General features: G+C 30.6%; 2 protein-coding genes across 8 annotated transcripts in view; one reads left to right on the top strand and one right to left on the bottom strand.

Moving 5' to 3' along the window:
* The first annotated feature begins 11 nt into the window (after positions 1–11).
* LOC148627792 (putative E3 ubiquitin-protein ligase ariadne-2) lies at positions 12–21,737 on the top strand. 2 transcript variants are annotated; one of them, XM_088579136.1, is made up of 16 exons: positions 22–143; positions 1,372–1,439; positions 6,954–7,208; positions 7,696–7,763; positions 9,477–9,540; positions 11,531–11,681; positions 13,371–13,492; positions 13,816–13,925; positions 14,544–14,661; positions 14,921–14,971; positions 15,422–15,467; positions 15,835–15,962; positions 16,305–16,448; positions 17,070–17,138; positions 17,448–17,531; positions 18,088–21,737. In XM_088579136.1, exons 3-16 carry the CDS (start codon positions 6,966–6,968, stop codon positions 18,157–18,159), a joined length of 1,470 nt encoding a protein of 489 aa, XP_088435262.1. In that variant the 5' UTR covers positions 22–143; positions 1,372–1,439; positions 6,954–6,965; the 3' UTR covers positions 18,160–21,737. The 2 variants fall into 2 exon arrangements, with proteins under 2 accessions (XP_088435252.1, XP_088435262.1); XM_088579126.1 differs by lacking the exon at positions 1,372–1,439 and having other exon boundaries at positions 12–143.
* A 1,724-nt stretch (positions 21,738–23,461) lies between these two features.
* Positions 23,462–26,982, bottom strand: part of LOC148627793 (FYVE, RhoGEF and PH domain-containing protein 2-like) — a 53,355-nt gene continuing 49,834 nt past the window's right edge. For all 6 annotated transcript variants that reach the window (XM_088579077.1, XM_088579066.1, XM_088579093.1 and 3 more), the window contains one exon: positions 23,462–26,913. In XM_088579077.1, coding sequence (XP_088435203.1) covers positions 26,787–26,913 — 127 coding nt within the window. In that variant the 3' untranslated portion in view covers positions 23,462–26,786. The remainder of the gene's footprint in view (positions 26,914–26,982) is intronic.

Genomic DNA, 26,982 nt, shown 5'->3' on the forward strand with positions numbered 1-26,982 from the left:
TGAAATTTCCGAAAAGTTTGACGTCACATCCGGGATTGATAATTTTTGTTGTGGAAGAAATATATGCGGAATAACCTAAAATAGCAACAAAGAAATTTGGCTCTGACTTACATTCGTTTTACTTTTCCTGGTAAAACTATCTCGTAAGTTTTCTGTAATATGTCTAGATAGGAATCTCTTAAAAGGCGGGGAATTATTATTCAAATTTCCGAGAAATATTTGTGTTTTTGTCAAGCTGTTTTGTCCCAAACAAAGACCATTTGTCTCGAAATTGAAACACGAAGAAAATAGGTGCAAATAGTTTTATTTCCCAGCCCTTTTTCACATTTAAATTCAAATGGTGATACCTTTCTTATGTATGATAAATTACTTTACCGTCTAATATTTACACCACCGGCACTGAGACCAAGTCACCAGTCTTGACTATATGGTGAATCTAATCAAATTCTGAGTCTTGTGTTACTAGGGTCTTATAATACTGAATAATGCTCACATTAAAAAAAATTTGGTATACTTGTAGATAGTTGAAGTATGAATTATTTGATAGAAGACAGGTGAAACATTTAACACTTCCAATAAGACATAAGTTATACCCCCATTTTGTCTGGCAATTGTTTGGTAAAATGAAAGGGGTACATTTTATATTCATACTAGTTACAAGCTCTCTTATTGATTTGAAACTTGCCAACATTAGGGCATTTCAATATAATTAAATCAATTAACATGGAAACATGTCACTGTTTGATGACAAAACGGATACATATTTCAAGGAAGTGACTACACTAAACAGACATTTGGTGCAGCATCCTGAAAATCAAGTGTCCATGAATGATGAAATGCTCAGTAAATTTGACAGCACAAAATAAATTCTGAAATTATGCAATCCAGAACTATCTCTGGTTGTACAACATAAACGTGTTCAAATGACATACAAAGTACATGTATTATTTCTATGCAACTTTTGTTAATCTTTTAAAAATTTAAGAAATTCATAAATGTTTTTGCTCTAGATATGTTGGCCACATGCTTTAACAAACTTGATTTTTACTCAAAACTTGTCTTTGTACTATATGCTTTTAGGGTTTGAATATTCACTTACATGTATAAGTTGTTGACACATTTGGCTGAAATTAAAAAAAAAGTAATGAAATCAAGTATTCTTTGCCCATTTGGCATGATTTCCCCATTTTGGGTCCACAGTGTACTAAGGTTTCCATGAACTGCAAAACACACAATTTACTAAATATCATCATGATTATGCATTATCCATACTGATTTTTCAAAGGTTATTTTCATGGTCAACTATTATAAACAGTGAACATACAAAATGTACCCTTTTTGGCAAAATTTTCACGTGTTCCATTGTTGCAGGAATTTGTTGGCAACAAAAACTGTCCCAGCAGTTTAACAATTTTGGATGGCCTTCCAAGTAGCTACATGTAAGTTGGAGAAATATGCATGATACATAAAACCTCATACATTTATCTACTATCTTACAGAATAGTTTGGTACATGTATACAGTTTATTACTGGGTAGATCCTTAATTTTGCCTCCAGATGTGATATTTTTTTGATTTTTAAAGGCATAATTTATGAAATGGTCAGAGATTCTGAGGTGGTTTTAAACAATTGAATGTAAACGTATAACATCCATAATGACTGAGGCATAACTCAACGAAAATTAAATTTCTGATTTTTGAGTATAACAGAAATAGTTTTAAATTAAAAAATCCTTGCAACTTTTTCATTTTTATATACATGTAGGTATGACACTGTCATCATTGTTGTCATCCATATTGTCAGTGTTGTCCATAGACACACGGTTCTGGTTGTTATGCAATAATTTGTGAAAAAGGTGGTTGATCTTTATAAAAATTTTTGACAAGTTACCAAACCACAAAATGAAGCCAAAAACAATTTTTTTTTTTGATATCTGGATGATAACTGGAGTGAAAAGGAATGGATTGCTTTCAGTGTATGAGAAATTGGTTAAAAGAATACCAGACCGAATCTCACATTTTGATCTTTTCTTTTATTTGAGCAACTAAAAAAACAATATTTTTTACTGGAACTAAGGCATTTTTACATTTTTTTAAAGGGCTAACATGTGACCACAAAGGTTCGAATCAAATATTTATCTTGTGTCATTTGTCTAATAGTACTCAAATTTCAAAGTTTGAATAGTGTGTCCATACTAGCCCCAACTGTTCAGGGTTCAACCTCTTGCACAGATTGAACCTAACCTGGAAGCCCAGGTAATATTTCCATTCCACAAGTTTCTCTCAAATATAACCCCAGGTCACCAGTGACGTCTTATGTCTTGTGATTGGCTGAGTGAATATGACGTTATTTTATTTACTTTAATACGTTCTAATATTCAAATTTAAAAGAAAAATGTTAAAATATTTTATCCAATTGATTATATCATCTTTCAATGCAAATGCACAAAAATTAAGTTAATTTTATCTTTGTTTTTATTTTATTTCATAAGTGGCAATTTACTCATATATTGTGCATATCCATTGTTGGTGACCTGGGTCGCTTATATATTGACCTGGGAACCAGATTAAGGTTGAACCCTGAAGACTTGGTGCTAGTATGGACACACCAGTCTGGGGTTGTACAATGTATCAAGCTGTGTCCTGCAAAGCATTTTATTGGATCATGTAAGTGGAAACACCTAAAGCCTGTACGACTATATTGGTTTATGCTGGTTCTTTATGCAGAGATAGTTGCTTAAATGACATGTGCATGCAAAACATAGAGCTCATTTGAGAATAACTACATGTAATTAGGGTTGTTAACTTTTGAGAATCTTTTTTTCTAATAAAATCAGATTAAACAGGAAAGAGATGAATATTGTCCTTACATTGGAAAAAATCAGCAATAAAACAAAAATGATTATGCACTCCAAGTATTGTCTAATGAAATTACTGCAATTTCTCAATGAACAGATGTTCCTTTTTTTACATGGTTGGAAGATTGTAATGACACTTGTCATGTTTATTTAATTTTTTATAATATAAATTATAATTGATCATTTATGATTAACAAACAAATATGCTATTAATTAATTAATGTTTACCTACAATTAAACATTGTATACTTGTACATTGTAGTTAAGTCTTACGACATTCATACCTCATTAAGGGACAAATGTGAAAAATTTATACATGCATGCATAATTTGTGCAACTGCCTTGTGTAGCTCATCATCTTTTGTTAGTTAGGCCAAATAAAAAAATGTCTGATACCTGCTACCTTACCCATCCTAGTTTTTTGGGCCTATTCTAACTATTGTATGACCTTTTTAAATCAAGCATGTTAAAGTCTTAATTGTTTCCCCATTTACTCGATGTAAAATGTTCTTGGAAAATAAAATAATTTCCCTACCTATCTACCCAATTGTTTTCTTACTGGTAGCAGGAAACAAGACTATTATTGTTTTGGCCTTATATAAATATGATAAAATAGTGCAGTTTGAGATGGGTTTAAATCTAGAAGTTTTTTTTTCTGGAAAGGTGTGGTTGCACTGCAGAGAAAATAGTATTGATTGTGTCAGTGTAAAGTTTATTTATTTTTATATCCTATTATTGTTGATTAACTTAGTCTTTCTGATGGCTCAAAGGTGAACTTTTTCCAACCTATAATTTTAACCCTTGCTTCCACATACAAATTAAAGTATTATGTATGATGCATGTAATTGCAGTAAATCTAAGTTTATAAGAGTAAGTTCTGAATAATTCATAAATGTAAAATCGAATGACATCTCCACCCTGCTTGATTAGTGATGTGTTAATTACCGATATCCTTAATAAGTAGAAAATTCTTGTGTAAATTACAGATTGCTAGTTAAGATAACATTTTATTTACATGGCAGGATATAGGTTATGTAACATTGTTTTGTAAGTAGGAAGATGTGCTTAAGGTGTGAAAAAATGATAGGAGGTACAGAGGAAATACCAATGGCTTTAGGGAAAAGATCTTTATTTATGATTTTAATATTTGATGAGACAAGATTGAGATGTTTAGTTTTATTTGATGCATGTGCATATATACATTTATCAGAATTTCATAACCCTTTGAATTTAAAAAAAAAAAAAAATGGAGGATATCTGCTTTGTTTGATTTCAGCCTTGGGGGTTCAAATTTATTTTCTAGAGTGGTACATGTAGGTCTAAGAATTTGATTTTTGCACCTGAATTGAGCAAATAAACTTTGTGACATAGTTCACATGAAATTTAGGTGAAACAAGCCTTCATGTGATATTCATGTAAAGCTTGATTAACATGAATTTCATATGAAAAATATTTGCCTGTGTAAGTCCATATTTAAGTGTCAGTTTAAATGGTTGAAGGCCCCTGGCCTAGGTACAGGTAAATAAAATTTCAAATGTTCTAGATCTAAAACTGAAGATTCTGGACCTCAGACAACCACTCTTTATTTGTCAAATCACACTTTTGCTTTCTAGATTTTATTTCTATTAGACAGTATTACACTGTAATTAGAGGCAGATAATTGTAGTGTCAGTCTATTCCTTTATGTCATCAGTGACTATGCATGTACATGGTCATTAGAAAATGTTCTATTTATGACAAAACTTTTGAGACCCTCTAATATATCTATAAATACTATTTTATCTGGTGAAAATTAATCTTCAGTCATTTTGTTCATAACACTTTTGCAGAGACTATGTTCCATTAATATATGTTTGAGAATAGAAAGACATACATGTATCTGTATGTAGAACTTTTACCTTTGAAATGACTAACATGTAAATGTGCTTGCATAGATTTCTTGTAATTTATGTTTCAAAAGTGCTAAAAAAACATTGAGTACCAGGTAATGAAATGGTATACTAGATTCAGAAGAGCCTTATCAAGATACATGTATTGAAGATTGGTTTCATTTCTATATAGCTTTTAAGTGTCAGTCCCTGTAAGAATCAGGCAGTTGGTGAAACATGGTAAGAAAAAAACCATCATTTTGATAGTGTAATTTGACTATTTACATTATCAGAATCAAGGAAAACAGACAAGAGTTGCAGTCTCGTTGAAATACACTGAAAATGAACATTTTAAGGGCAGATAACTCTGTCAAAAACCTCATTTTTCTAAGATTCTGTTGAAAAAATTTTGTGCAAAGCCATTGATGCAGAGATCAAATAATGTTTTTTTTCTTTCAAATAGAGAAAGTATCCTTTAGTGAAATTACATTGTCAGGTCAGTGGGGTTTTGACATGCATGTTTCTGATTTTTTCCATTTTGCCTGATTCTTACAAACACTTACACTTAAATATGAATCGTGCAACACTTTATGGCAATAAAAGAATAATGCAGATAAACAGTTTTAACACATATGTTCAGGTACTATTCTGTACCAAAAAAATCAATTAATGAAGTCTTTATGAGAATTATACATGTACATGTATTCATATTGGATATTATGTATGAACATAACCATAGGCTATTGAAAGATTTGAATTACTGATATTCCAGTATTATACCCTTATTATATCACCACATATGGCATTTAATGATCCACAAGCTTTGTTAGTAAATAAAGCTTGGCCTATTTAAATCTAAAATTACATAAGAAAGTAGGTCATGTGGAAAGAGAAAGTAGATAGTTCACACAGTTGGTATATGTAGATACAAGGAAAAATTCAGGTTAGTTCAGGTCAAATTTCTTGTTATTACAAATGTACAATGTATCTTTGAACACAAAACATATTGAATATAGTAATACAGGTAGGGCCAGTTTTCTGTATAATATATTACATGTACATGTATTAGATTCAGATCTCCTCCTGACAAAATTTGTTTCTTAGGTACAAAAATGTACTTTAGTTGGATTTTCAGGAAACTATCACCATAAATGTACATGTTAATGAGATGTTTCAAAGAATTAAGACAAAACATTTTCCAAGTACAAATTACTTCATTAATACATACATGTACATTAACTTAATTTTATAAACACATTTGATAAATGTTTACTGATTATACATTTGTATTGCACTAGAACTCTAACAAATAGGCTTCTGGTACAGGGTTATGTTGCTACAAGATTGAAGTCATCACTACAAAAGTTTTATGGTCGTCATTATGAACTTGTGGATCATTATGGTGTAACTATCTGCACCATGAAAACTGATTTATTCAACAGGTCATAGTTTTCCTTTCCTCGTTGTCTACCCCGGACTTGACTTTTTATGGGCAACTTGGCGGGTGTTTCTGGAAATGCAGAGGACGCTTACCCCACCGGTGCACCTGGTCCATGCTCCCAGTTTTTAGTGGAGTCCTAGTTGCTCATTTGCTTTTGTTATTTTGTATGTATGAATTTAGTTACTTTATGTTCTTTGTTGTGTATGTCTGTTTTCCATGTCTGCTCTTTGTCCCTGGATTACATTGTTTTGATTACCGCTATACCTTGGTTCCCTTGATTACTTTCAATACTCCCTATTTGTTTTTCGTACATAATGTACAGAACATGTATACTTATGTAAATATAGCAGGTGTAATTACATGCTATTTATGTGACATTTATACACATGATATGTTTACATTTATAGCAGTGTCCACCTACTTGTTAAAAGGTATCAATACATCAGTTCTCTTAGTCACACAGTTGTTATTGTTCTCTGATCAGGGATAATTACAAACATTAAACAAAAAGACCTTAAATTGTTTTGTGTCATTTTTTTTTGGACAGATTTTAATGTTGAAAAAGATGCAGTGTTTCAGTTTATACTTAGGTAACAACTGGCTATTGTTTATCCTATGATAGTTGCTATATTCTGCTGTAGATGATATATTATCCTCTTGTGATCAGTGATTGATTCAAGAAGTGGAATTTACTGTGGTTTTATTGTTAACATGTATGGACTAAGGTCAGAGGTTGAAAAATGCTGATTTAGTTAAATATATTGAGAATTTTTTTTTTTTTTTTCAGCTCCGAAATAAAATGACAGACACTATAGACATGAAGAGTCAAAATTCTGATGAGTCGGATTATGAGGAGTCAGACAACATGGATGACGATGAGGATGATTATTGTGGTTACTATGACAATGACACTGATGACCTTGACATTGACAAACCAAAGAAAAGTGATGATCCTGAATATTTTGAATTTGACATTTTACAATTAGAAGATGCTGAAAGACTTTTGAATGAAGAAGTGGAGGTTTTATGTAGCAAGTTAAAGGTACAATAATCTTTTCTAATCTTAAGTTTATTTTTGTACACCTATCTTTTTAGGAAGATGGTATAGTTTTATTGGACTCCTGTCTTCACAAAATTAGTTATATCTATAACTCTGAAACAGTATGAAGTATTTCAATTAATTGTGAAAAAAGTTTTTGTCTTTATAAAGTGAAACCCTCTACAGCATTCCCTTTCAGGGACTGTGGTACGATTTTCATACAGAATAAGAGTCTTGTATGTAAAATTTCATAAGTCTAAGTGTTCTTGCACGTACATTAACAATATTCATAATTTTTTTATGAATGCTGCCAGAAGTAATTTACTTACTCAGCACTTTTTTAACAATTGACTAAGAATATTAATATACTCTCAATTTACAGGTACCAGTCTAATATCATATTTTATTACTGATTCAATTATTTACTTCATGGAATAGTCATAATGGGAATATTAACTCACCTGTTTATAATTGGTGCTATTTTTTACAGATTGATCCCTCATTGGCTAAAATGCTATTACAAGTACATGACTGGAACAAAGAAACAGTTATAGAAAGGTTGGTTCCCCCCCCCCAAAAAAAAAAAGACACGACAAAATAACTGCTATTTCCAGTACAGGTCGTTAATAAGTTTGGTAAAAATTGTGAACTAATCATGCATGTCCTGTGTACGAAGTTGAACATACTTTTTAAAGACAATTTTTACACGTATAGATAGAACAGCTGGTACATGATGTGTGATGTCTGTATTAGGACAGGAACCAGATAATAGTGGTGTTAAATAGAAAACTGATCTTGATATTATCATCAAATAACATCCATAGGTGATAGACTATCAATTCTTTTTTTTTTTTCATTACAACTTGTCTTTTGATTTTTCTATTACATACATATTGACATTATAAATAGGTTGAGATATTTACATGTATGCTATTGTTAGGGTATTTAAAAAAAAACAAAAACTGCTTGAATTTCACACATTTTTTCATTGTCACCTTCGTACTTCCTTATTCTTCAAACAAACACATGTTGTGTAAATTGAGCTACCCGATATTTGCCATGCATGTGCCAGAATAGGGGGATGGGGATGAAATTGTTAGGGAGATGACAAAGTCAGGAAAATGAATATAAAATTAAATGAAAAAAAGAAGCACAGTTTATTTGTTTATGAAAAATTTGCACCTCGTTGTCTTAAATGTGCAATTAAATTTATTTTATGTGCAACAACAGCTTGGTATAAAAAAAACAGTCTATGCGATAACATTTTTTTCAGATACTAGACTAAATCAATTCATAAATGTAAGCATTTTCCTTTATAGTAAATAAAAATAGATATGAACTTCCATATATATATAATTTATTCTGGTTTAACCAATGTAGAACAAAGGTATACAATAAATACAAATGAATTCACAGACATATGTACCATCTTGTTGTAGTCGTTGAGGAAATCAGAAACAATTGAAGTAAAGAAGTATCATTAGCAGCTCAGGAAAATGTCATGGAGAATCCAGATTTTTATTGATAACTAATAGATTTACACAGTTTTCTGTGACTTTGAAAGCTGTTTTTGATTCTTGGTAGCGTTAAATTTTAAAACATTACATGTACATGTAGTTATGTGCTTTTTGTCAATAAGTAGCTTTCTATCTATTCACAAGCACAGAATCTTTCAGTAGATCCAGGCATAGGGTTAGTGGCTGAAAATTTACTTCTTCTTTCACAACAAATTGCCTTCAATTGACAAGCTTACTAGACCCAGCCATAGAGCTAGTGGCAGAAAATTTACTTCCTCTTTGGCAACAAATGGCCTTGAATGAACAAGCTTACTAGACCCAGGCATAGGGCTAGTGGCAGAAAGCATTGACATGCCATTCAATAGGTAAGCACAGCAGGCATCATGTAAGAAGCAGAAATCTATCTCTTGAGATCATGTTGTTTCTATGGTGACTTTTTTTTATTTCTGTGATTCATTACTTGCCTGTCTTTTTGATGTTCCTGACTATATTTTTCCAAGGGATAGTCCCTCTTTGGCACTTCATCTCTTTACAAATTATTATTTCTATCATCATTAACAAGAGTGTTATATAAAACTGTCATTAGTATTTTCCCTTTGATATGATGGTCCTAATTACATGTGATTGTATAAAGAATACAACAGTTCAAATTACTATTCATAATTATGATATTTAATTCTATAAATGACTACATTTGAGAAAGTAATATTTGTTTATAAGATCAAGCAAGATTAATTGTTTTCTTGTTTTTCAGACATATTAAAGACCCAGGAAAGTTGCTAATTGATTCCAAGATAAAGCCTGCTGTTAAATATAAGGTATTACATATTATTCCCATTGCTGTCATGAAAGAAGATGGAAATATTTTAAAGATAATTTGTTATTGTTGTTAATGTTTGTGAGATACTAAAGTATCAGTTATTTGGTTAATGGGGTTGGTCATATAACAATATAGTGTTATTGCACTTGCATTGTTTGATATTATCCTGAGAAGATATCATATTGCATCACTCATTCATATTTAACGGGTATTGTCCAGTGCCATCTACTGAGTTACTTATATTTAACCCGGATCCAAAATCCAATCATAATAGAAACTTTTGATATAACTTACAAAATGGCTACATACACATAACGTCATAAACAGAATCTACAGTTATCATTTTTGGTCATATTGAATCATTTGTGACATATTACAACTATCAGTTACTTGTATCATTGTTTACCTTTTCCACAGACGTTTTATGTCAAATCAATTTTCATTGGTGCTTCGCACCTGGAGAAGCAACCAATTGGAATTGGCTGGACGATACCCGCTAAATTTGAATGAGTGATGTTAGGGGTTTGACAGAGCGAGGGTGTACTCATAACCCTGACTTGGGAGAATATATGATACTGATATGAAGGATTACTGTGAAAGTTCTTAAATTCGTGGATACCAATTTTCATGGATTAGGGGAGAAACATAAGTTTGTGGATTCTAGAATTTGTGGTTTTGAAGTTCTTCAGTATACACATTTATGGAAATCTCCTTTTCATTGGAGACCAAATTTCATGGTTTGGCCTACCCATGAAAACCACGAAAATTGTTACCCCACGAACAATTACACTTTCACAGCACTTTAAGTAGAATAACGGTTTTATAGTGTAGTAATGAGTATTTTAAAAAATCCTTATGTCCTCATTGATATCATTTTGAACTACCAGTACATTTAATTCTTATTCTTATCTTATCAACATCTTCAAATTTGAACTAGTGCAATATACATCTTTCTTTGGTATTCTTTCTTCTCAGCCATTTGATTCTAAAATTAATGTTTATTAATTTTTTAGAGTAATCTCATCTATGTTATTTTCATCTTGGTGTTTCAACAGAAAGTTAACACATTTTGGATTGATCAGTAGCTTCCGTTTTGTGCTTGCACTATACAATTATGCAATATTATTGGAGAAAAGTTTAGAATGCATCAGTTCCGAAAATGATTGTTGATTCTGTGCCAGTACAAATGTATATTACTCAGTTTTTTTCTGGCCTTTCTATTGAAATAAATAAATAAATGTGTATGACTGCATGTACAAAGGTATATAATAAGTTGAAATTCCAAATTTTGTATTCAATATATATGAAAAAATTAGAAATTTCAATGAATAATGAAATTGTCAATTCAGTATGAAAAGTCCTTTCATAGATTAGTACTCTATATAATGTACATTCACATTTTGCAGTATTGATTTTAAATAAGTAGTATTTGATGGCTATTAAACAAAGGACATTAAAGAAAAATATTTCAACATATGTAGTAGATGCAGGGTTCGACACTAACAGTAGTCCAGTAGTCCTGTGCCACCCTAATTTGAGAGAGGACTACCTAGAAATTTTAATGGGTAGTCCTTTGGGCTACCTAAATTTATTCTTAAAATTTTACTATACTTAAAGACAGGGCCGCAAGATTATTTTGAGGACTACCTAATTTATTAATCAGAAAGCTACCTAGCTAAAAAACTTAGTGTCAACCCCTGAGATGTAGTAAGTTGTTTAATGGCTGTTACAGAAGATCAGTGATCTTCAAAGAATTACCAGAATACTGTAAACCTAACTGAAAGATTTATTTTCACGAGCAAGAAAGAATCATGAAAATAAATTGCCACAAATAATTCTCTTTATAATAGAATTCATCTTTGAGAGAGTGTTAATCTTGAAATTAAAAAGCCCTATAAGTGCATTGACATCCCAAATCATGAAAATAAATACTTAGTACATATAAATATGAATTCATAGAATCATAGAAATTATTCATGTATTTTTAGGATACATGTTTTGGGAACTACCGTACCTGTCCAGTATGTTACTTGTCTGTACAGAAAGACAAGATGTTTTCTTTATCATGTGGACATCAGTTCTGTAAAGATTGTTGGGATAGTTTCTTCCAGATACAGATACAACAAGGCATCACTACTGGTAAGGGTCACATGATTACCTCTCTATTATAGATCCTACTGAAATCATATGTACAGTGAAACTTCCCCAAACCAGACCCTCATAAAACCGGTCTTCCCATCAAACCGGCCATTTTCAAAAGTCCCAGTCGGTATACCTTAAAAAGAGTGTACAGACCTGCTACCCCCTAAAACCGTATAGGCCGGTTTTTCAGTTTCATTTACATATTTCAGATAAGATCAACCTCTCAATTCTGGCCACCGGGTTATTGTTCACCTGTAATAAATGTGTCAACAAAACTGTAAATGATTACGTAATATTACATAATTAATAATTCATTCACTGACTGGTTTGCATTTTATCAGTGGACAGATGATAATTGAAGGGGACTGTAGTTTAAACAACAAATTTAATCCAGTCATTACATTTTGTCACTGGTTGGTGTTAATTGTTGTGTACATACGTCAGACAACTGGGGTCATTTAAAAGTATGATCTTTACGATCTTTTAACTGTCAATTAATGTGACCTGTACCCAAGCCAAAACAACATAGGGGTGAAATTATTAGATTTATTGATAGGTAATTTACAAAAACAATACAAATAATTAATTACTATCAATAGCCCTTTGATTTTTAATACACATTCTTTCAAAACCGTGAACATTATTTTGTCAGCAGTACTGTTTGTAAAATCAAATCATTTACAAATGATGCAAGCTTTGAAATGTAATAAAAGGCCAAAAGTTTTGAATTGGCATTAAACATGTCTCAACCAACAAACTGACAAGGTGTTGGGTTATAGAACACATTAATGGAAACAGCTCTTAGAATGCATTGCTATTTTTCACAAAACCGGCCACTCCTATAAACCGGCCATTTTTTCTTGCCCCTGTGGTTGCCGGTTTGGAGAAGTTTCACTGTAAGTTTGTGTTAAAGCTAGGACATAAATCATATGTTTCTTTTCTTCTTTGTACATTTTAATTGTTAGTCATAAAGTAATTCCCTGCAATGTTTTTAAGTACCATTCTGTGTAAGAATCAGGCAGTGGGTAGCACATCATTTTTCTTAATTTGGACTTGTTTGTTCCCAAAATACTAAGTACATCTAGAAAACAACCAAAAACTATTTAAATTTATCCTGAAGCATTTGTGACAGATATTTTTTCACTGTTTATATAGAAAATATGTATGGGAAATTTTTTCTGTCATTTTTTTCCATTGTACATACCAACTAAACTTGACTTGTCAATAGCTTAAAAAGGCAAACTTTACAAACACTATGATGGTTATTTCTAGAGGTAATGAGGTTTATATACTCGTATAATGCAATGAATTCTTAGCATTTTTTTAATTTATGTGCCACACTTTATACACATTTTGCCTGATTCTTAGGCAGAGAGGTACTTAATTATTTGTTTGCAGTATATTAAGAATACCCTTTACCTGACATCTTACGAAATGTCATTTATCTTAAGGAACTTTTTCAATGTCAGAGCTTATGCTTGTGTTAGATTTGACTTCTTGATGATGAAGAAGATAAGGTTTATGCTGACAATAGTATTGTTTCATATACATTTTACTAATATTATATATATATTTATGTACTGACTCGATCATTAACAAAAAGATTTGCAACCATTAGGGCAACTTTTGATATTTCAATTTTCAAGTAAATTGATTTTGAAAATATTAGTTTTATTCTATATTTAGGTATAGAGTGTATGGAGAAGGACTGTAACATCTTGGTTCCAGAAGATTTTATTTGCAGTGCTCTGACAAAACCAGATTATAGAGATAAATATTCCACTAGATCATTCACTGATCATGTTGAGGTATCTTAACATTTGATTGTGTAGCTGGCCCTTCCAAGTAATAAATCAAACACTGACTATTGATCTCTTTGGACTTACTTTTTTTCTTTCCTGACTAATGGTGATGTTCAAGGGATGGAGTGAGTTTCCTAGAAACTTTAAATCTTCTCAGTTGTCCAGTAAACTACCTTAGACAGTTTATCAGGTCATTGACATTTAATCATGGGAAGACCAATTATCATATTTGTATATGTCTTAAGTATTTATAACACTTAATTCCAGTATATTTTTTTATTATGAATTATCAGATTCATTCATTATAGAATCAACGTATTTAATTTCAGGGTCATCCACAGCTGCGGTTCTGTCCCGGTCCTAATTGTTCTGTTATCATCAGAGCCAAGGAAATGAAAGCAAAGAAAGTAGAATGTGGCCATTGTAAAACTACATTCTGGTATGTTCAATCATAATGTTACATATGTATGCCTCTATGAAATGATACAGGTTTTTTTTATCAATGATAAGCTACTAAAATATCAAAATTACTTCGACTTAAATATTGAAATGAAAGTTTTTTTGTTAGTAACATATTCATTCTTCCTGAGTCAATTGTTTTTTTTTTTCTCCTAAACTAAAATTCATGTTAGTGGTAACTGTTAATAGACATATGTACTCACAAATATTTAGTATTGTATTGATTAATTCTGTAGTTTAAAAAAATAGACATTATGATTAATAGTGCTGTTTTTTTATTTACTTTGGAGCTAATGGCTTACTATAAATAGCTGTTTTTTATTTACTTTGGAGCTAAGGGCTTACTATAAATAGTAGGAATTTTATTTGTAACTTATTACTTGTTGATGTGGAGTGGTATAATGACATTATCATACATTTTACAGAATGAAATGAAAGAAACTTTAAATGAAATATTTTATTATTAAAAAAAAATAGTTATATTCACTACAAAGGGCACTAAATATAACAAAGATAAAAATCAGTTTAAATGGGTCACCACACCATGCTCTTATTTATGAAAAATATTTGCCAATTAATCTTATTTTTATCTTTTCAGTTTTAAATGTGGTATTGATTACCATGCCCCAACAGATTGTTCTACTATTAAGAAATGGTTGACTAAATGTGCTGATGATTCAGAGACGGCCAACTACATTAGTGCTAATACTAAAGATGTAAGTTCTATTTGATCTAAAAAAAGAAGTTTGTTTTTGTAAATATTGCTAAAGTTATCGTAAAGATTATACTTTTTAGAAAAATGTGGACTTATAGAAGATATATTAGTTATTACTTTGGTTGTATCTTTCCAAATTATGGTGCAAAAACTGAGTGATTTTTTTTTCTTTTTACAAATACTTTATATTACTGAATTTGAATACGTGTGAACTATGAAAATATTGGTTTAATCACAGTAATTTCTTTGATTTATTGCAGTGTCCCAAGTGCCATGTGTGTATAGAAAAGAATGGTGGTTGTAACCATGTGGTGAGTTGTTTATATTGTTGTGGGCTAGGAATTTCTTAAGTTTATCTACATTGTAGTTGCTAATATGGATAGTAAAGTATGTGTACTCTTATGGTAATTTACTTGTCTTTTGAATTGTTGTGTCTTCATATGGTTTAAATCCTGTTTTGCAGTTACAAACAAGTGTGTTTATGTATGTAGCAATCTGATATGGGGGTTGTTTGTCTTCCTTCCAACCAATAACCCAATAAATGTACTTGGTCGGTGCTATTTTAAGTTTTGCATTATTTTCTTTCAGTTTTCTTGAGTGTTTTTTTTTTTTTAACTCAGATGAGAAGTTAACAGTCCTGTTTTTAAGACTTTTTAAAAATGCAACAATTTTATTTGAGCAAACTAATATTCTTCCTTATAAAAGTGTATCTAGATATCCTGTTGTCCAATTCCCTTTTTTATTCTGTTTTATCTTTTCAGCAATGTACCAAATGTAAACATGATTTCTGTTGGATGTGTCTTGGAGGTAGGTGTAGCCTAAGTACTGATAATCATTTACTTGTACAGAGTATATTGATAATTTTTTTTAATATTGTGTAACGTTGTTTCACTCAATAGAGTTATTCATCTTTTTTATGAAATACCAAAACGTTGTATATCTATTGAACAGTTGTAAATGTAAAATTACAATGAGCAGCACTTAATAAAGTACTCCTTTTACACCCAAAAGTAATAAGATTCAAATTTCAGTATTTTGAACAAATTTTACATTACTACCGTTTGATTTTTTAAAATAATTCACAAATATTTTTTTTCCTAATTAGTATTTCTTCCATCTTCTGAGGTAAATCATTAATTAGAAATATTCTTATACTTGTTCTCTATTTCTACAGACTGGAAAGCTCATGGTAGTGAGTATTATGAATGCAGTAGATACAAAGAGAATCCTAACATTGCCAATGAGTCAGCACATGCTCAAGCCAGAGAGGCTCTCAAGAAATACCTCTTCTACTTTGAAAGGGTAAGAAGTTTAAGCATCAGTGGAATCTGATGTATTATCCTTCTATTTTGATGCTATAATATTATTTTTTTTGTAGATTATTCATCAGTTTTATTGCTGCTTTTAGTTATAAAATCAGACTGATAAATTAATTAATTAAAATATCAGTTTTGTTTAGTCTCCTACCTTTTACTCACATAATTTGCACATGTTCAGTTATACTCAATTCATATATATGTTTCATGATAGGAAAATCAATCTAGTATTATATGGTACACACAACAGAAATCCATTATAAAATATACATTGTGAAGTCAAATTAGATTAATTTGAGATAAATCATAAACATCTAATTTATTATAGTATGAAAACCACTCAAAGAGTTTAGAATTAGAAGAACAGACTTTACAAAAGATTACTTCTAGGATTCAGGAGAAAGTTATGAATAATGCTGGCACCTGGATAGACTGGCAGTATCTCTTAGATGCTGCAGCCCTCCTCAGAAAAGTAGGTCAAGTTAGAGGAAGGTAGTAGTTCTAACCTTCAATGTGGTCAAATGCAAGGCATGAACATAAAGTAGGGTTCTGTACAGCTAGTTAACCCCTTGAAATAGTCATAAATATAAACCCTACCTAACTTATCAGATTGTTTTCAGACAATTCAATCATTGTCAATTTATTGGGGTTACAGTAGTCTCAATTTCGTACTTTTTATATTTCCTACATTCAGATTATTTCCTATTCTTATCAATTTTAGCAGTTTAGCTCAGGTTATTTAATGCTACCCACTATCATGAATCATTTATTATATCTCCCACATCCTTTCGCCTGTATTTCCTTCCTTCCATTATGAAACTTACACAGAATCTTTATTTACGTGTTCCCATTGTGCACCTTATATTTTAGATTTTGATCCAAATCAATATGGAGGTCAGAAGGTACATGCTATTAATTGAGAAAGTGGGTGTATGAAGTCAGTGAGCATTGCTCGCAGGTTTTGCCTTTTTTTTTTGTGATTGTTTAATTAATGTGAACTGCTGTTTAAGTTGATAACATTTTGGAAGTCTTCAATGTAATAATTTCATGTGAAAAGATGTTACTAACACTGTATATTCCATTTTTTTAACAGTGTAGATACACATTGAAGTTTACCTACCCTTATGCTTACTACATGGAGAAAGGAGCCAGAAAACAGTTGGTGAGTTTATGTATTTGCTAAATTCAAGTACAAAAAATTGATATTAATAAATAATAAAATAAATAGTAAGTAGAAATTTTTGTAAAGAGGAATTGTAAAACAAGATTTGAAAATGAGATGACATGTTTTTAGCTCTTAATTTTATTCCTGTGCAAATTACAGGAATTATATTTTGTAAATCTGTACTACTAGATATGAATTATTGTATATCAAAATATAAGAAACCTTTCATTTTGTGTATTCACTTCATATTATACAATTTTTTGATAAATTGCTAGTATTTTTTAACACACCAATCTCTCATTTAAGTTTGAGTACCAACAAGCCCAGTTAGAGGCAGAAGTCGAAAACTTGTCTTGGAGTGTTGAAAGAGCAGAAATAACACACCGTGGGGTAAGCCATTGCTTTTGATTTTTTGTACCTTTTTATAAGTGAAGCAAAAATTACACAAACTGCATTATATAATATTATGAAACAATTTACTGTGACTAGAATCACTGATTTGTATCTGAAGCTTATGGAGTAAGTTACAAAATTTCTTACTTTTTATCCTCCATGAAGAAGATTTTTTGGTTGAATTAAGGTAATAAGAAAGTTACTTAACTCATAAGCATATATTGGGAAGGGAGATAAAAAGTGCATGACCTGGCAGAAAAATGAAAAAAGCCAAGTTAGGGTTCTGACTTGACATTCCTGAATTTCTTTTCATGGTGCAGACCAGCCCAAAAAAGTAACAATAAAGTCCATCCAATTATTAAAACTGGGACCACCACATAAGACCAAATTCAATGGCTTTTCAATAAGATTGATACAGAGTTTTTCCAGTAAGTACAACTCATTTTCATTTTGGAAACTTGAGAAATGTAGACTTAGTTATTAGAACTGTGAAACATGTGTATTTATAAATGAGACGAAAGCATTGTAAAAAACTTGGACTTTTTTATTGCAGGTCTTAGAAAATCAAATGGATGTTGCAGAGAAAAGACGACAGACATTGCTAAAAGATTTCCTGGAAATATAACATAATGGATGGAATGACTGATATGCTCAGGGACTGTATTGTTAGATGATATATGTTTGTCTTAAAGCTTTAATCTAAGTCAAAATAGCCATGTTGGATGGAATAAAAGCAACCAGTATGGGATATTCAGTTTTACTCCTTGCTGTTTATATAGGTGTATAAAATGACCAGGAAGTTTGCAAGGATGTTTCGCTCACATGGAAGTTTTTATTACTTCATTTGTGGTATTAAGGAATTTATTTTTTCAGTTCATTAAAACCTAAAATAAAACAATTGTCATAATGATGTTTAAACAGTAGTTGATAGAAATGATTTAGACCTGTATTTATCATTCTTACACACCAAATGGTATTATTATAAGTATATACATTATTGTATCATTGAAAATAATTCATTGTTGTCCAAAATATTGTACTTCATTTGAGATTGATATCCATCCAACAAGGCTCAGGTATAGTGAAACCTGAATAAAACAAACATGTAATGAGTGATCCGGGTTCCGTGACGATAAGTGGAAAGCCTAAGAGATTTCAGAACAATCTCAATTTGAGATGTTTAATAAAACCATGCTCTGACAATTTATGCAGGTTTGAAATGCATAGATAAGATAGGACACCAGGCCATAACTGGTTCAAACAGGTATCCAGTCTATTGATTGATTGTTTTGGATTGGTACCACTAGTATACAGGTGCCAGCCACCTCTAAGCATTAGTGCTGCAATGTCATGCTGTATAATTGGAGTATATCAGCATTCATTTGTATTTCATTATCATTATTATCAATAATTTTAGGACTTGTCATTATTTCAGAAGTTCAGAGGTAAGACTTTATGGTCTTTAATAACATGACTTATGAATTCTGTATTATTAGAATGAATCACTGCAAAAAAATAATCTTTAAGTTAATCAGATATTGGTTTATAAAATAGCATAAATGAATTAATCAGATATGGGTTTATAAAATACCATTATATGATGAAAGACTGTTTTAAGAATTGTGTATATTGGCCAATACTGTCTTTATAATGTTGTGATTCACAGCTGTTTTATCAATTGAATGCAAAGGCATTTATTGACAGTTTTCAGATTATTTCATTCATACAAAAAAATTGTTTCCTTATCTACAAAAAGTTATTGATATTTGGGGATTAGAAGAAGTTCAAGTTGATCAAAAGTTGAACGAATAGTGCAATACCATTACTTGTGATGTCTCTTATTTCTTAGTTGCCATTAGAAATGAGCTTTATATAATGTAGGAGATAGTTCAATTTTTATTTAGTGGCTTTTATCATAGTTTTACTGTTTTGCTTATGTGAAGGGGAAAAACCAAAATGAAAGCTTGATATCAAAAGGAGAAACATATTAAAAGACATGCCAATGTTATTCTTCATTCAAATTTATGTATATATTGCTTGGCTAAGCCAATATTTTGATCTTTTACATATTTAGATGTTAAAGGGTTATTTCAATGAATATGTTAATGATGTGTTAGGTTTTTATTAACCACAGTAATGACAGTAACATTACATCATTTAATTTTATGTTGTAAAATATTTTGGTTGCAGTTAGGACTAATTTCACCATTATAATAACATTGAAATTTTAGTCATTCTGAAACATATTAAACGATAAAAAAATCTGTTGACATAGAATAAGGAATTATTATTAGAGTCTGGAATATTTTTGAATTTTACAAGATGACTAGTAAAGATTTATTAAGTAATCCCTATAGTGTTAATCATGGCTAAGTACAAAGTAAGTTAGGGAACAAAAAACACGACCCAAGTTATTTCATCCCTTATGCCATCATTAAAAAAATCCTATATTTTCATTCAACACTTTTCAGAATTTGGGGTGGGCAGGCAAATTTTATTATTTTATTTATTATCAATGCTGTCAATTTGAAAAGAACTGACTTAAATTTGGAAAAAAAAACAAAATTTTTTGGGGAAGGTGAAAAAATTGGGTAGGGATGGGATTAGAATCTAGGACCTTTTTTGTTTTGGCCTTAGTCATGACACTTTGATTAGCCCCCTTAGTAAGAGCAAGTCTCATAAAATAATTTAAATCTATTTTCTAACCTTCCAAAATTATTCCAAATTCAAATAATACCTTGTTTTGAGTATAAATTTATCTTGGATATTTTATATCCAATTGAATTTGTATCCAACTACAGATTTAAGCTGTTGTTCATTGGGATCTCACCTACCAGATTTACATATATAGCTTGTATTTATGTGTTAAATTGTAAATATTTAATATTTAATGAATTTGTTGTGCAAGGGAGAGTGATCTATTTATGATGATTGTTATTGTTTGTTATTCTTTTTTTTTATCTCTAATATTTATGCTTGATATGGTGATATGGACAATATGTTGAACTTTGAGCAGTCTATACTGGTAGATATTAGCGCCTGATACATGTTTATGATTGTGCTTTAGAAATTAATTACAATACATGTATTCCAGATTCAAGTTTTGACTTTAAAACATTTGAAGGTAAAATGAAATTTGTCATACGTCGAAGTTTATTTTTTTGTGATTTAGCTTGATTTTTTTAGTTAACAGAAACTCTGATTTGTAAATTCGGTAATGGCATCAATTTTTTAATGGAAATTTGACTTTTCATTTTGAATTTAAATTTTTTGTGTGAGAAACCATGAAAATAGATATATTACAAGCAACAATTGTTTCACAGTAATACATTCAGTATTACATCTTGATACACTTTCTATTTTTTGTTCTTATTTTTAATCTTTCAATGGATGTAGTTTTTACTACATAGAACTAGTGTTGATCTGTTGTCATAATCAATTGTGTAGATTTTCAGTTATTGTTTGTAATGAATTATGAATCAAAATTGAAAGTAGACTGAGAATGAATCATGTTGAAGTTTTTAAGGAAGGAAAAGTCTATACTTGTTTGGCTGAATAATTCACCTGTATTACTGATTTGCTTTTTTTACTTGTTCAGGAATGACACATATCATTTTTTAATACTTTCATTTTGATTCGGAAAGTTATTACTCTTTAAAGTCTTGTATGTTACCATATTTCATCTATTTTTAGACAACCGGACAAAAAAATGAAATGAAAATATCAAGTTTACTGTGAAAGTACTTTTATTCGTGGGTGCCAATTTTTGTGGTTTAGGGAACTTTGATTAGTTCATAGATTCTGGAATTCATGGATTTGACAACTCTATCATACAAACGAATAAGAAATTTCCTTTTCATTGGGTACCAAATTTTGTGGTTTACCAAACCCACGAAATCCACGGAAATTGATACCCCAACGAACAATAATACTTTCACAGTAATTTATTATATTAGGTTAGTAACTTTAATATAGATGATTTTTTTCACTTAAGCTTTTTATAGACTATAGTTTTGTAATTCAGTAAATGGGTTGTTGTGAGTAATTCATGTTTCATTAACAGTATAATTTGAGTGTCCTATTCAGTGAGGAGTTGTCATTAGAGAGGGTTTCTATTGTGAATGGTAGAGTGAAGTATTGAATGCTGTCTATTTATTACCAAGGCATGTGTTGTGTTTTGTTATTAAACCCATTTTAATAATACTGGTATGCATTTTTTTCAAGCCCTATCTACATGTTTTTATATGGCTGCAAAGTTCTTTTAATCATTATTTGTTAGCTTCATCGGTTTCAGTCCTTTTTGGATAATTATCACAGACAAGGATTTTGTTTGTTTCATTACTATTTTGAAGAATTATCCAGTTAATTCATTAGGTTATCTGGTTATATGATTGTCTTATTGGTTATCTGGGGATTTTTATGGATGCAATTAAAGTAGGTGGTTTATAACTTTCAGTGTGCAAACAATTTGTCTTTTACACTTTCTATTGAAGTTTTGAATAGATATATCATGGCAGGGAAGGGTAATCGCCAAAAAATATTCCTCCCTGTCAATTTCCAAATGAATTTTCACAATGGTAAAATAGGCATATTGTGTACATTTTGGCAAAGGAGGAAAAAGGCATGTTTTTTGTGCATTTACCCTTGCAGATGTAAAAATTACCAATATTTTTTAAAAAATTGTTTGAAATATACTTGCTTGATTGATTTTTGGGGTTTAACACCCGAGCAGCAATATTTCAACCATATTCAGGCAAGAGATATACTTGCTATCAATCAGTCTGAATCCAGGATTCTTATGTTAGGTATAATGTAGTAATGAATATTCAGTATTTATTTTTTATCAAAACCATTTTTTCAAACCTAATGAGTTAGTAGAAGAGTTTTAGCAAATGTTGCATGTACAATTTATGTTGGCCTTATAAATTTCAATTCAGTAGACACTTGGGATTTAACGCCCGAGCAGCAATATTTCAACTATATTCAGGCGAGAAATATACTTGCTATCAATCAATCTGAATCCAGGATTCTTATATTAGCTATAATTTAGGAATGAATATTCAGTATTTATTTTTTATCAAAACCTTATTTTCAAACCTAATGAGTTAGTAGAAGAGTTTTAGCAAATGTTGCATGTACAATTTATGTTGGCCTTATAAATTTCAATTCAGTAGACACTGTTTTTCTGCCAAGTTTTATTGCATATTGGAAATTAGGTGGCTTTTGTCATAATGCCTCAGAATGGGGTGATATACTTTCATGTCAACCTTTTGATTTGGCAGCAAGCATGAATTACCTGAATAATCAAATCAATTAGTATTATAACATTTGCTGATAGTTGTTGAACTACCAAAGTCTTATTACAGAGAGTTAAAAAGTTATTTCAAGGGATAGAATCGGTCTACCTTTGATTAAGGAGGTAGACCTAAGGTAAGGGACACAACTCTTAAATATCATTGGAATGTTTGTATTCAGGCTCTTTATATCAATCTTGTGTAAGCATCAAAGTAACTTGAATTTATTTCATTCTGTTCCAAATGAAAGCTTGAAAGGCTTTGGTGAAATTGAATATGATATAAACATATCACTGATTTCATGAGTTTTGTCCCTTACCCTAGGTCTACCTCCTTACCTCCTTAAATAACAATTACCTAATGAAATGCCTTGTGTAGTTAATTGAACATTTGACAATAAGATATTCCATAGCTATTTAAATTTATGTTAGAAAGTCTTTCTCAATTGTCCAGTTCACTAATCAAGGAATTTTATCAGGTAACAGCCGTTAATTCGAAGGAAGACCAACTCTTTTTCTTGAAGTTAACTGTTTTCCTGGCTGTAGCAGCTTTTGAGAAATCTCATTAACTGCAGTCATTATAACCAGGAAGTAAATCATACATTTGGTTTAAGAATAAATAAAACAACAAAGATACAATATATTAGATTTATTTTGACAATGTATTATCAATATGGTATTAGTATTAGCACCATATTACAATTTCAATGTAAAAAAATATGAAAAATGTTTTCAAAATGATCACGTGTAAATATTCAACTTAAAACTAAACTTAGTTCCATGTGAGTGGGATCAGAAAAAAAGTAAAATATCAACTGTTCTGTTGAACAACTAAAATAAAAAAAAAGTTACCATTCAAAAAAACTACCAATAAGGTTTTGTTTCTGATTCAGTACACATGCACTTTATTTCATTTTTATTGAAAACAAAATCTTACGATTTTTGTGTTTGATATGAGAACTTACGTTGATAATCTATAAAAATACAAACTGTATAATGAAAGTATGAGTTTATAACCACTATAAATATAACCAAGCCAGTAACAAAATTAGCTATCACATATTAAAAATATGATGAAGTTTTGACATAATGATTCAAATTATAGATAATTCTAAAGATTTTTTTACTAGGCCGTTTCAACATTGCCTGATAATTTTGGAACTTCTTGTGGTAAATAAACATCACATGCAAACTATTCAACATGTATATACTTTCCTGACAAGGAAGAATTTAACCTTCAGTATACAGAAAGAAGCAGATTTCATAAAAGTAGGGCTAATTGGATACTTTAACTTTAAAAAAAAGTAACCATAGTGTTTTGCAAATGTGGCAGATTGGAAATGGTTTGTTTAGGATGAAAATTAAATTGTTTAGCAGTATATATCTAGTAGCCAGTTCTAGAATCAAGAATAACAGGGATACCATCAGAGAACAATATAGGATTCCACAATCCAAATGGTCACATGTAAAATGTATAAAAAGCTAAAAATCTTTTTCATAGCATGACCATAATAAGTCTGTCTATTGTAAAGCAGTTTAATATTGATCACAAGTATGAAAGAATTTTAAAAAGGCAAGATGTTTCTGCTTATTTTAAATCACTGTCAATATAGCAAGGCTAGGACTATACAAAAAAATCTTTGACAAGTTTTCAAGTTAAAACATTTACTGCAATAAATATCTAAAACTTGAACATAGTTTGTCAACATAAATCACTGGTAAATAAAAATTAACATATAATTTGCAAACTGAATTAAAAAAAAATTACATGAATTTACAACAAAATGCAACAATAACAAAAGCACTTTGAATTTACAGTGAGTAACATGGTTAACTTCAGGAGATAGAGCTGGCCTTCCCAAGATTAAATGGCTATGACTACTTTCTTAGGTAGTTAAGAGGTTGTCAATACAAAAAAAGCAACATGACTATGTATGACACAGGGTTAATTTTATCCCACTGAATTTTTTGTTTTAATGTCAAGTAGCATAAAGCTCAGAAAATGATTTTACAGTTCCCTAACAAAGCAACCAAATTTTGCTGAAATTAATGAGTTATCTCTCTTTCTTCAATGAATTTCAATGCTTTCCATGTTTATCTCCCTTTCTTCAATGAATTTCAATACTTTCTATGTAATTTATTTCTCTTTAATCATTGACATTAATCAAAAACTTGCATTCAACTTTGAGAAAGGGTGAAGTTGTGATATGAAATGGATGAAAGTTTTTTTAAAACAAAATTTTTCATGTGCCACCCACTGCCTGGTTTTTGTATGGACTCCCTCTTAAAAGGGAAACCGACAAGGAGATTTAAACTTTCTATCATATATACAACATGTAGATTTAAATGATAGAAAATTCAAATCACCTTTTATTTGTTCATTTAACTACCTAAGAAAATTCCATAAGTGATGGTCATGCAATCAAGTAAAGACCAATTCTATTCCCTGAACATTATCATCATATTCACTGTAAATTGAATAACAACATAGGAACAAATTCTCTATACACAACAAAGATATCACAAAAAGCATAACATCACTGAAAGTGTTCATCATTTGATTAATGCATTGCTTATGATGTAGGAAATAAACTAAGTAAGGGCCCACCAGCCACTGCAAACAAATAAAAAAAAAATTTTTGTTAAAGTTTTAAGCTTATTTCTGTGATATTGGCATGGTGGTGAAGAAAATCATGAAATCTTCTTTGCCATGTAGGAATAAATGCAAATAAAGAGACCAAAGAGCTTTTGGGCTACTTAAATTATTAAATTTTATGAACTAAATCTTGTTTTCTCTGAACAAGTGTAAAATAATACCACCACATAAAGTTTTTACTACAAATCATGTGTTCATGCTATCAATTGACAAAAGCTTCAGTCATTTCATGTACTGTTCACTATTAATTTCTTCAATAACCTTACAAATAAGACTGTGACAGAAAGATTGAGTTATCCTCAGGGTCCATTGAGGGGAAGGATTCAAGAGCAGGGTCATCAGAACAGCTCTTTTCTTAGAAAGGGGCCTTTTTCAAAATATGAAGATTTTATTGGTCCATAAACTTCCATTATTTATATATATACTTCATAAATGACTTGTATTTTCCCAAGGTGGGTCTTTGGCTTTAATTTTCAATTTTTTTCCAAGATCCGATGGGAGATCAGGGTTACAAGATCATTTAATAAAAGCAGCCTTTTCAAAGATGAAGATTTTATAGGTCAATTGCCTTACATTATTTATACAGACAGTATTTGCATCATAATGACTTCTAAATTTTCCCTCGCTTTAGTTTTAAACTGATCATGGACCTTTCAACCTAAGAAACGTACTTGAACACTTGCCTTTTTAGTACATACTAAACAAACGCACGAGAATTGATAAACCATAGTATATTCTATCTGTGAGACAGATATAGTCTATAGTCTAGAGATCAATTTTTAAACAGACGAGAACTTCATTCACTATAATAAATATGCTCATTGTACAATTTTTTTTTCTCATAGTAGGCCTGTAGACAGAAACTGCAACTTTTGTCATTGAATTCATGGTTCCTGTTTGGTCTTACAAATTCCTGTCAAATTATAACTGATTGTCAGTTAAGCTGCCATAATAGGAAAATACAAATCCCCCGTATATTTCTTAAAAAGTGATGTAACACCATGTTATGAAAACAGATGTTTGATCATAGAGATTACAATGGGTCGATTGCAATAAACTATTTTCAAAGTAATTGTATGTCGCTATAAAAGTCCTCTTCTTGAGTAGTATTTATGCACCAACTGTCCAAAATGCTGCAAAAATCTGACAGTCAATGGAGTGTTCTGACGAGCACTAACAACAGCACTTGATCACATCACACATCTCTACCTGGTTGTGTTACACAAACATCTATTGCTTGGAATGAGAAAAGACCACAGACATTTTATACACAGTAATCACAGAACTGCTAACTCTCCTACTGCTACAAATGTGCTTGTTGGTTTTCAATACTTTCATTACTTGATGATGAGTCTCTCTTTGAAATGTCTTCTTCTGTTACATCATCAGGAAGTTCTGCTATTACTACCTTTTGTAATACACTTATCCATCTGCAAGATAAAAAAGTTAAGTAGAGTTTTTTTTGTGATACAATAGAACTTTTGGATAATACATTTGTA

This window comes from Perna viridis, chromosome 1 (genome assembly GCF_037379345.1).
Source record: "Perna viridis isolate PV_CMFRI_1.1 ecotype Kerala chromosome 1, ASM3737934v1, whole genome shotgun sequence".
In the NCBI taxonomy this organism is placed as follows: domain Eukaryota; kingdom Metazoa; phylum Mollusca; class Bivalvia; order Mytilida; family Mytilidae; genus Perna; species Perna viridis.